Source organism: Apteryx mantelli, chromosome 30, assembly GCF_036417845.1.
Source record: "Apteryx mantelli isolate bAptMan1 chromosome 30, bAptMan1.hap1, whole genome shotgun sequence".
In the NCBI taxonomy this organism is placed as follows: domain Eukaryota; kingdom Metazoa; phylum Chordata; class Aves; order Apterygiformes; family Apterygidae; genus Apteryx; species Apteryx mantelli.
The window spans coordinates 6,235,019-6,247,081 of NC_090007.1; the positions used below are offsets into that span (position 1 = coordinate 6,235,019).

The 12,063-nt window shown below is 38.3% G+C and overlaps 1 protein-coding gene across 3 annotated transcripts in view; it reads left to right on the forward strand.

Annotated features, from left to right (window-relative positions):
* MLLT1 (MLLT1 super elongation complex subunit) overlaps positions 1 to 12,063 on the forward strand; it is a 32,277-nt gene that overhangs the window by 2,169 nt on the left and 18,045 nt on the right. For 2 of the 3 annotated variants that reach the window (XM_067312576.1, XM_067312578.1), the window contains exons 1-2: positions 726 to 986; positions 3,767 to 3,849. In XM_067312576.1, the coding sequence (XP_067168677.1) occupies positions 743 to 986; positions 3,767 to 3,849 (327 nt within the window). In that variant the 5' untranslated portion in view covers positions 726 to 742. Of the gene's footprint in view, positions 1 to 725; positions 987 to 3,766; positions 3,850 to 12,063 lie in introns of those variants that run through there. The other variant, XM_067312577.1, reaches the window with a different exon arrangement.

Consider the following 12,063-nt stretch of genomic DNA (forward strand, 5'->3'; position numbering starts at 1 on the left):
TCTGACTCACAATTGCCTTTTCTATGTTACATCTTTTTTTTATTCCTCTGCTTTCTTTTGACTGTGCGGGGTCTGCAGTAATGTCTGGATCTTCACAATTAATTTCATTTGGCTTTTAGACTTCTGTTTTTTGTTTTTTGGGGTTTTTTTTTGTGCTTTGAATGAGACACTGAATACACCTTTTTTTTTATTCTATGATTATACTAGGATTCAGGAGTGCAAATCAAAATTAGGTCATTTTAGTGCAAGCATTTGTTATACCTCGGACTTTGTCTTTGAAAGTCCATTAATAAAATATGTAATAAATACATGGAACATCATAGCTGTATTCTAATGAATTACATGTTTATTTTAGACAATATTATAATCCAGCAATTCATGATCTAATTTGTTCTTTTTCTTTTAAGGTTACTTTTTTTGTCAGTGCTGTGAATTCTGTGACCTGTGAAAATCAAGTTGTTCTGTCTCTGACACTTTCTAGTAATAAAGATCCTCTGATTAGAACTTTGCTGACAATTTAGTCGATATGTGACGCAGATAAACCTACTCTTCTTCTAAAACTGTTTTCTCTGCAATACTAATATTAGGAAAATAATTAGGTGGGAAATGGTGCTAGGAGCTATTTTTATGATACCTTTTCTGATTGACAACAGTTTAGTTTTCAGAATGAGACTGATCTCCCTATGGAGACAGTTGTGTTCTTCTCCTGCTGATATCTAGCATCATCTGTCTGTGAAGCTCGATGTTATGCATAAGCAAAACGGAACAGATTACATATTATGTCCTTACCTCTGTCCTAAAACAGTGCACGGTTCAAGTAAAATTGGAGCTGGGGCACCGAGCCCAACTGCGGAAAAAGCCCACAACCGAAGGGTTTACTCATGACTGGATGGTGTTTGTCCGTGGCCCGGAGCAATGCGACATCCAGCATTTTGTGGAAAGGGTGGTCTTTCGGCTACATGAGAGCTTCCCTAAACCCAAACGTGGTGAGTGTATTTTTGAAGATGTGTAAGTAGGCCTTTTCTGCATGAGAGCGCATTGTGCAGTCGTGGTTTGGTCTTGTACTGTCACATTTCTATAAAATATTTTCTTCAAGAGGAGCAAAATGTGCATTGCATGCACTTGAGTCTTGACCTTTACCATCTCCATTTGAGGAAGGTCAGGGAGAATGGGACCTTTCTTCTAATGAAAGGGTCAGAGGTGAGATGCTTGCTCCTCTTATTTAAGCATTAGTATACTCAGGTTCTGAAGACGCTTAGTGACAGCAGAAGGTAATTCACGTTGCAAAAAGGGCAAGATGGGTTTGATTAGTTAATCTGAGCCAACAAAACCTGGAAGCATGTGATTGGTGGGAGGTCCTCAAATACTGGGATGGTATATATACTGTTAATATATTGACTTTTGCTTTGGTCGGCAAGCAGCTATCAGAATTCCTGCAATTTCTAGTCTACAAGTGCCAAGTCAGGTAGTATTTAAGCCAACATAAATCAGCGCTGCCAAAGGGGTGGTCTCTTTACCTCTGGCTGTACGATCCAGCTGCATGGGTGCGTACAAGCGCTGTGCAGTCAGCTGGGTGGGGGAGCTGATCTGGCTGGGGAGGATGTAAAAAAAAAAAATTTTTGTAACATCATTTTCTGCTGGATTGATTCTTTACTCTTTCCGCAGCAATATGAACCTTACTGTTGGCACAAGGACAACAGGAATGCAAGGTTGAGGTGGAAAAGCAAGAATTGCCCTTTTCAGCAGCAGCACAGACTTAGATCTGCCTGAGATTGTGTAACTGCATCTGCAGTGTTATTGTTAGGTAGTGTTACCAGGAATGCTGACTGGTTATGAGTATTGCTATAAATTACTTCATAACACACATTCTTTGAGATACCATTTTTGGAAGCCTGCTGGTCATGCAAGATGTTTTAGGACTACTGACTTCATTGGTTATTTGTGACAGTCCATGGTAGAAAGTAACTCAAAGGTGTTCAGCCCATAAAGATGGGCATCTAGTATGTATGTTGATTATATCTACTTCAAATTGATGTGGTAAAACTGATGTATGATAAGCAATTGTGATACTGAGCTGGAAGCTAATTTATAGAATAAAAGTTACAATCTGCTGTGCTACAATTCTTGTCAGCCAGTGTAATTAGTTTATTACAAACATCTGCATTAGGATAGTACATCCTCTTTGCTCAGTGGGTTGCTGTATCATCTACCTTTGCAGAGACAATTTTTCCCTTCTCAGGGTTTTTAAATACTTCCTTAAGCTTGCTCATAATGCCAGTTTGCTTTTGACCAAAGAGCGTCAGGATTGTATGTAAATTGTGTGGCATATGTATACTATTTCTAGATTCATTTGAAAGGTTTCTTCAGATGATTCTCTCTTACTGGAGCAAAAACTACCGGTGAGGGTAGGCCTGTGCTGCTAGCAGATTGCTTGTATAGCAATTTTAATTTTTTAGAATAGGGTGACAAAGGAACAAAGGCTGCCTGGCAAATAGTCTTAAAATTCCTGATGCCATTTTGACACTGCTGTTGGGTTTAGGGTTTTTTCCTTCCTACATGATAGGATTTTCATGAGATCTGAGTTAAAGCAAGTCAAGAGGTTTTGATTGTTTTTATATATGCTCTTCTGTCATAGTTAAGTGCAGGGAATTTTGAGTGCTGCTTACTAGCGCCTTTATGATGGTAGAAGTGCTTAGAACTGGGGATAATTTAGCTACATTAAAGGAAATTAATTTGTGTTTTAGGTTTGAGGGAAATACCATTTCCTAATCATATTAATCCTTGAAATTCTTTAGAGGAGTAAAAAGACTTGCATTAACTTTCCCTAATTACTTAATTGACTTTATTTACATGTTCTGTAGTGCATGAATTATATGCAAGTGCATCCGGTTCCCAAGAGGGAGAACATCTGTGTTGGTCTCATGTCTGTACTGCCAGCAGTTTTGTATAGTTAAGTCATGGCCAAATGGTCCTAGAATCCTTCAAGTCAGCTACCACTGCACTGAAATACAGTGGTGGATGACAGGAAGGATTCTGTAACATAAAGATACAACTCATGGTGGAGGAGGAGGAATTGGGGCAGCAAGCTTGTAGATTCATTTCTTGGAAGTAATTAACTTTTGTTATCAAAGCTTCTGCAGTAGACAGCACTGTGACCTTAGCAGCAAGCTGTTTAACCTTTTGCTGTTTCCTTGTACGTGAAACGTATAACTGTTTACCTGCCCTTCAGGTTTCTTGTGAGGTTTGGAGGAAGCAGCTTGTAATTTAGTTATTATGTAATTATGAAGATTGAGCATTGCAGGAGAGCATTTCGAGCGGAAAAAAAACCCCACCACCTTGCACGTTACAGGGTTTTGGTGCATAAATGTCAGTCTTAAAAAGTAAACTTTACCTTTCTATACTGCTCAAATTCCCACCTTTGGGGAAGTTGCTTTTGTTGCAAGACAGCTTTAACTGGCAGTTTTCATTGTTGTGGAACAGCAGAGAAATGTAATTCTGTTTTACTGTGACAGGGAGAGGGAAAGAATCTCGTTGAGTCTTTGGAATGGTGTGTATTTTATGCTTTCTTTCTGTGGGAGGAGCTAAGAACAGTTTTCATGCTCTTAACTAAGCCCATGACCACCATCTTATTTTGGTTTTCAGGAAGGTCAATGTTTTAAATGCATCCTGAGTTGTCAGAGACCCATTTCTCATCTTGCAACTCCTTTTTGGCTCAGATTAAGTTGCACTGTATTACAAGTTAACATTTGTATGTTCTCTTTTTCAGTGTGCAAGGAGCCCCCGTACAAAGTGGAGGAGTCTGGCTACGCAGGCTTCATTATGCCCATTGAAGTGCACTTCAAAAATAAGGTAGAATCTGATTCCTGGTCTTATAATTGTTTTGAGCTGTGCCAGAGTCTGAAACTGCCTGACAGAAAGACTCTAAGTTATGTGACTGTTTTATGTGTGTGGTTTTTATTACTCTAATAAATAGAATTTAACTGGGAGTTGAAAACTCCTGCCAGACTTAAAAAGAGAGCTTTTGGTAGAAATGGAACTATATAGAAAGCTAATATTGGGACAGTGTGAGGGACTGTGAGATTCTGAAAAGCGACTGTACCACTCGTTACAAGGTTTTCTACCATGGATAATATTAAAGCAGTTTAAAATGTTTTATGCAAATATGGAAGTAAATCAGCATTAAAACACTTTTTTATATTAAAAAAGGTAAATACTATTTTGACTATAATCTATAAAAAATTGGTTTTATGAACAATCTTATTAAAATAACTGTACAAATATACAAGTAGTGCAGGCCAAATACAAAGGTTTGCATATATAGGTAATGTACTTACAACTATATTAAAAATATTGTAGTTCTGATTCAGTACTTTTCCAAAAAAAAAACACTAAATATTTTAAATCTTAAGATGCATTGCCAACAAATATATGGAAGTTAGAATTTGGGATTTATTGCATGCTGTAAGTTCTACCGCAGAGTTCACATGCTGCGTGACTTGAAGAAGGTTACAAAAATAGGGATTTGGCCACTTGTGTTCATATTAATTCTGTTTCAGTGCAATTGTTTTGTTAAGCATAAATACTGAATCTTTCTGGGTTTGATTACTACTTTTAGCATAAAATGAAAAAGTTAAAATTGCTATGCTTATTATTCCGAAGAGGAGCCTAGATAAACTACAAATTTAAGCATTAAGTCACCTCACAGTATTGTACGCTCTCACCCACTCTCCACCCAAGCACAAGCAATTACCACACGTTTTGTGTACAGCAGACCACATATAATAACCTAATTCTACTTAGCTTTGCAGCATCTTTTACCAGTGCATCTCCCACAAACGTATCTGGCTGTTTTTCTTCTCACCCTGCTCTAATGCAGTATACTATTCTGGTGGTGTCACTTGTGAATAATTTATTTTTTTTAGTTTGTTTTTTGGCCTACCAGATTGCTCTTGCCCCTCTCTGTAGATTTTATGCGTCTGATTTAGTTCTAAGCCCAATAGCAAGGCTGAAAACTGCCAGGCTAAAACTTGTTTTCTAAACCTGGGAACATTTTGCCCGCCACTTTCTTGGGGGTGGGGTAAGCCAAAAGGATGTGAAGAGAAATGGCAGTTAGAGGGTAGGGGATGAAAGTTGTTGATAGAAGCAGCTTTGCTGGCAAGTACTGAAAACTATGACTTGAACGCAAAAAGCTCAAAGGCTTAGAAGTAGTTTGACTTCTGGTGGCTTTTCTGAGGTTTTGAATGGAAATCAGGAAACTGTTCATCTGCACTTTATGTTGGCTCCATTCAGGTTCAAAATCTACCTTTACATTCCTGACCGAAAAATGTGCACTCCTCCCCCCTAATTGGCTTGGAAGGGGAATCCTGCGTGACTGTGATGGGTGAACTATGTTTTGTTGCTACTTTTAATTTTTTTTTTTCTTTTCTTCCTTTTCCACCCAATGTTTTCTCACACTTGCTTTTTCCCTGCTGGCCTCTTTCACATGTTTTCAGATCCTTCTCTCTCATTGCTGCCTCTCCTTTATTCTTTTTGTATTTGCACTTGTTTGTGTTGTCTGCTGTCCATATTCATATGCTTTCTGTCTTTCCATTCCTTATATTCACATGCTTCTTGCAGAGTATGGAACTGACAGCTTTTCTGAATATAACTTGGTTTCGTGCCCACCAGGGTCATCACTTCTCATTGTTTCTATAAACATGTGACCGCATAATTGTTCTTTCTAACATTAGGGATGTGATGGCTTTTTTAAATAAGGGAAATAGGTGGCCCCTGTTCTTAGTGGAAACAATGGAAGTAGCGGTTACTTTGGGAGAAGGCGGATTGTTTTTGACGTTTTTGTCTTCAGAGAAATGAAAAATAAATAGGAAAATAGCTTTAGTTCTAAACATTTTTTGTTAATCTTCAAAATACTCATTTCTGCTCAGTTTTTTAGATGCATGTGTTATGGAGAAGTTCTCCTCCACTTTTAATCTGATTGCTAAACTGGCTAATTATGGAGCTTAGGACAGCACCTCCACCATATTAAATCGGGGCAAGCAGTGGTTGGAGGGGGGAACATAACAGCTTCCATCTTCCAACACATCATTTGAACTGACCCATGTTCTCAAGTTCAGCCATGAACTTGAAATATGTGAGCTATATCTAAGTTTGCTTTTATTGTTTAAAAGTGATTTTGTAGTCCTTATGGCAGGAAATGTTATATTCTCTTCATATTTGGAAATTAAACTTGGTACTTGCAATTCTTGGAAGCTTAGAAGCTGCCTGAAATTGTGAAAGCTGGACTCCTCTGACCACTCTTGCCCAATGCTAATGCCATCTTGAAATATTGAGTTCTGTGATTGTTTCAGGAAATGGAAATGTAAGAGCTGAATGGTGCTGCAAAGAAAGAAATGCAAAGACAGAAGATGAGCAAAGAGTGGCATATAGTAGAAATTAAAAAGATGGGGGAAGAAGAAACAGAGAAGGCATGGCAAAGGTTTAAAATACAGTCTGCGTTCTCCTTCACTGGTGAATGTGATGTTAAAGCACCAAATATATAAGTATTTACTACCTAAAGGCCATATGTTCACTCTGGTCTCCGTAAACCTGTTGACACTGGTGGGGATCAGCTGTTTTGTGTGGAGCATATATTGTCCTCAATTTGCCTGAATTGATTACAGCATTTGGGACTCATCCTTGAGTAACTCTTTTCAAGTAGAGATATTATGGATTGATTCTGGGATTGCATAGGAAATGATGTGCTTTATAGGTGACTGGACAAGATGAGTAGGGTGGTGCTTTCTGGCCATATGTTCCCTATATTCTAGGACGTTTTTACTGATGACGGAAGTGTCCTTTCAGTTGAAATGAGAATCGCAACGGCTTTGGGATTTGTTTATCGATGCATGTTTAGCTTTGTAAAGGTGAGAAGGAAAAGGGTTTGAAGAGAGAGTGAACTAATCTGTGAAGGTTCATCTTTTCTATGGTTGGCTGAAACTTTTAATTCCACGGTTTAAGCCTCCTTTCTTAGCTTTTTCTGATCTCTGTCCTAAGTTGTTACTAGGATGATAAGTAGTGGTTGTCAGAGCCAGCGTACTCCTTGCTTTGGCTCATGAAAACATAGTCCTATTCACTGCTACAGGAACTTTTTTTAATTAAGATTGTCTTAAGAATGTCTTTAATGGACTTCATCAGGGATTTTTATTTATTTATTTATTTTAGGCAACTTTGTATAAAACTGCCCATTAACTCTCTTCCTCTGTGTAGAGTACTTTTTTCCATTGCCTGTTTGGAGTAGGAGAGTCAGTGCTCTTGGCACCTCTGAAGCTTTTGATGCCTTTCAGTGGAGTATTAAAAGTGGTATAAAAGCCTGTTTTTACCCTGTACAAATACAGCTATGCATTGGTGGCATGTGTTTGTCCTTCCTGTGCTGTATTCACCTCCCCATTAAGTAGGTGCTTTCTCAGTCTTGTCTCTTGAATTATAGAATATGTATTTTTATATGCTGGTGTGAACCTGGAGAGTTTGTATTTCTGAATTTTCTGGAGTGTCCTGGTAGCTCGTACAAGCAGTAAGATTTTCATTCTCGTTTGACATTGGTGACCAGCTAGAGTCTTTGCCTTTGTAACTGAACCTGAAAAATAAATGGCGGGACCACAGCAGGTTAAATGAGAAAGCGTTTGAAAGCACAGTTGAGTAAAGGTACTGGATCATTTGGGATTGTTGGACTGAAAATGTTAGTATGCTATTTCTATTTTTAAACCCTTTGTGTTTCTTCCTGTAATGAGAGCTGCTGTTAGTAGCTTCTGGTGCTTGAATCAATACAAACTGGGTACAATAAATGCATTGTTGTTTTTCTACAACTCTTCCCCTTTGCTCTCCTCCACCCAATATCCACAGTCTTGAGGGTTTGGGTTTTTTTTTTTTTTTCTGGCTTCATTGTTGTCTCCAAATACATCTCTTGCAGTGGTGTCATACGTTTTAATCTGGAGGCTGTAATACAGGTGTTCCTTTGGTATTCAGCTACTGTTACGTTTTTGTATCCTAATCAAATTAGAACCCACCCCCAGAAAAGCTGAAGACCTAGTCCTTCTTTTTATTCCAAAATAAGGCAGAAGATATTAATGCAACATAGATAAGCTGTTGTATTAAGGTCTGTTTAAAGACGCTGCCTCCAAATTTCAGAGTTAGAGATAAAAGGGCTCCAGGATTTACATAATGGATTACACGTAATACCTGGTCTTTTCTGTTAGTGAAAAGGGAGGAGGCAGAGAAGTCAGTTCGGTTCTTCCAGTTAGTTCAAAATAAACATATATATATTTTCCCCTTCCCTAATATTTATATATTTATATATATAATAATCTATATAAAAATACTGGAGGAAGGGAAGAATGGTTTGATTGTGTCTTTCAAAGCAGTACATAGGTGCATGTATAACAGGGTAGATGAAACTAAAAAAACACTTAAAGTATCGGGAACTTCAGTAAGATAGTTCATGAAAGTCTCCTAAGAAAGGCTGCTGAAGAGCTTATTTTTACCCAAGACACTTTTACTCAACAAATTGTGGAATTATTGGGGCAAGGTTTGCATAAGTTTGATTAGATTTGATTAGATAGGTTTGAGTAGATTTCAGCTGTTCCTATTTACTCAGTGATGCTGAAAGTTGTGCAAGGAGGAGTTAAAATTTGTCATTTTGTCTATATATTAAGCACAATAGTTCTGTTGCTTGCGTTTTTATGTCTGTGCTGTATCATCTTACGTACCAAACGTTCAGCACTTCCTTGTGTGCTGTTCACAAGCAGTGCATAATTTTTACTTTTGTTGTGTTGTAAATTCCTATGTATTATCAGTTCCATGTGAGCAGACTGGTTTCCTAGCCAAAATATTCACGCTGTGTGTTTCAGTAGCCCTTCAGCTTGGCACACTGATACGCAGGTCTGTAGGCTAGATATATTGCAGTGCCTGGCAAGGAAGCGTTGTCAAATGTAGCAGCTTCGCTAGCCATGCCAGCATCGTATCTTGAATCTGTAAGAGCTAATAGATTATTAAGTGCCCATCTTTGAAAATTAGAAAAATATACTCACTGCTTAATTAAAGTAATTGCCTTAAAAGGGGAGAGAGTTTCAAAAAGCTGTTGTCAATTTAATTAACCCTGTAAAATCTCAAAAGAGATAGGGTGATTTCATGGACTTGCTAGTAGAGTGCTATCATCGGACTGCTTGCTTTAAAAATGAATATTGGGCTATTCACTTTCAAATGTCCTGTCTCAAAGCTGGGCGGAAGACTAGTCAAACGGGTTATGCAGGCCTGGAAAGGGGGTTTCATTTATACAGACGTTATGAACCGGTTACGGATAAATGACTCTGTCAGGCTAGATCTATGGCAAAAGGGAAGTAGTGTTAGAAGTTATGGTTATTGAATAACCATGAAGCTGCTTCCTTGGTGTGCTAGATTTTTGTAGATAATTTTGTTTTATGGCTTTCTAAAAGTGATTTATGAGCTTTATGCACACGCTACCAGTGAAATTCTTTTGATTTGTGTAAGTGGCAAAGGGCACACCCTGCCTTAAAAACAGGACAAGGAAATTTTAACAGAAGACTTTGAAAAATTCCTGCTCTTATAAAAAGCACCAAAAGAACTTTAACCTATTACTTCAGAACTCGAAAGTAAAATAAAGCAACTCTAGTATTCCTAACAGTGCAGTAGCAGTCAGCCACGAGGCTGGGAAATAGCAAGATTAAAGCATAACGTGTTCAGGTTTGGAGACCAGTGGTGGAGTAGGGTGATTCTTTGGATGGAGGGAAATTTATAGTGTCTGCAAATGCTTTATAGCTTGGCCCTAACTTTGCAGTACACTCTTCTGGTTTACTTCTCTGTCAGCATCTCAGACTTAAGGGACAGATAGAAACTGAGGTTCTGAGGTGACTTCCTCAGAGATCCCATACCAGGTTAACAGTTTCAGGTCTGAATTGACAATTGAATTGTAATCTGAATAATAGCAATATCTGCCACTTCAAAATTGATGCGATCTAAAGTCTTTCTTGGAAGTAAGGCCCTTTAGAAAGGGTTGTGGTCTCTGAGAACTGTAAAACATTCACAGAAAGTCTCTCCCCTTTTCAGTTTCTAGATTTACTTGTCAACCTCAAGGGTTGAATGTCAGAAGGTGGAATCATCTAAGGGTAAAGCTTGTATAGTTGCTACCCAAGCAAGTAACCCAGCAGTGCATAAAGTGACAGATGTTTCGGTGAGCATGCTGACTGCCTGGACCTAAGTTCTTGGAATGACAAAGTACCTGTCCTCCAATGCACCTCCCAGTAGGAGGACAGGTAGATCCCAACATCTTATTTGGAAAGGTCTCAAAGTGCAGCACTGGATTCAATGTGGCTTTCCATTTAGAAGATGTGTAGGTGCAGGTCAATTGGGAGAAGCATTCCTGAGTTTTCCCACGTGGTTTTTTTGGAGAAGAGAACATTTAGGAAGACTGGATGGATTAAACTTTGGAGTGCTTTGAGCTGTAATTATTAGCTGTCAGTGAAAGCAGTAAATGCAAGGAGTCTGCTAACAAAGCAGCTCATTGCTTTGAGATGTTTGCGCTTTTCTTATAGGAAATATTTTGTTTAAAATTCTTGCTGTGGAGTTAAAACTTAGAAATGTGAAACAGTACTGTAATCTCTGATGGAACTATTCACTTGGATGGCGGCTCCTGATGTCCTGAGAGGATAGAAAGGATATTTTAATGATCATAATACTTGAATGAGACTCAGTTCCCAGAATGGTCATGATCTCTGATTCTGAGAAAATCACATTTAAAAACTTTTAATTTTACAAATAGTGGAAGCTAATCATAGAGATATAAATATTTGGGAGGTTCTGTGATACTTTCAAATCCATATAAATAATGGGTCTTATCTTAAATATAAATATGTAAGATAAAAGGGAAATGAATCCTCAGCTGCAGTTCCCCATCTCCTGCTCTGAAAGCAAACAGGCAAATGACAAAGCAGAGCTCTGATAATATGGGATGAAAGTCTAAAGCCTGTTTTTGCTAATATATCCAAGATTAATTGATTCCATGTTGTAAACTAGGAAAAGCATTTTAGAAACAATTCTTTTTAGGCCACATTTGGGTTTCTATTCATCCTTCATTTAAGTTTATTAGACTTTGAGGGACCCTCTACAGCTGCTGTTGTAACTCCAATGTAAGCATGCGCTAACAAATGCAGAGCTTACTAATGATTCAGTTAATGAAAATGGTCCTTGCAGCAAAGCAGAAAATGACAAAGCAGTACATTTTGCAAGTATATTTTTTTCCTCTTCCCATTCGTGTGTTTTAATGGACATTGAACAATTTCAAGTATGCATGTGTTCTTCAGAACTTTTCCGAGAGAGATTTTGAAGACCCTACCTTGTTCATAGGATGTTCTTATTTTCTGAGATGAGACCTTTTTGTTGTATGTCGTTGCTTGGATGTCTGTCTTCCCCTGTTCCGGGGAGTTAGGATCCAAGAACTTGACTCCCAGGTAGGCTTATGGTACTGATTTTGATGTAAACCAGGTGGGGTTACAAATACAAATTTTATTATTAGGAGTATTTTAGTTTGTACAAGCAATGGCTTCTCTAGCTACATTAGTATCCCCCTAGCGAACAGCAGGAATCAGTGTGGTCTGAAGCAGTTTGACGCCTCAACCTATTTTCAGCAAATCTAATGGCTTAGGCTAGAAGCCTGCGGCGTCTGTTCCCATACAACAATGCAACTGCACCAGGAAATCAAGCTGCTGGATATGAATTGTGGAAAGACTGCTGTGCAGCTGCTTGATGTTGCGCATTGAATGAGGCATGTGGGATGCATTCATGTAAATACTGAATGTACTGTAAGGCTCTGCATGTTTTACAGGAGGGTTTCTTTGGCCACGTTTGAGTTTTCATCTTGAAACACGGTAGACAGCTTAATGCTAGGAAATGGTGCATCAATATTTGTAATGAACAAATAGTACGCAGTATTTCCAATTTTAAAAATGGGAAGGGATTCCAACAGTGTTCTGTTTTTTGTACAGCAAAATGCACAAGAGTTTCCTATGCTTCTGC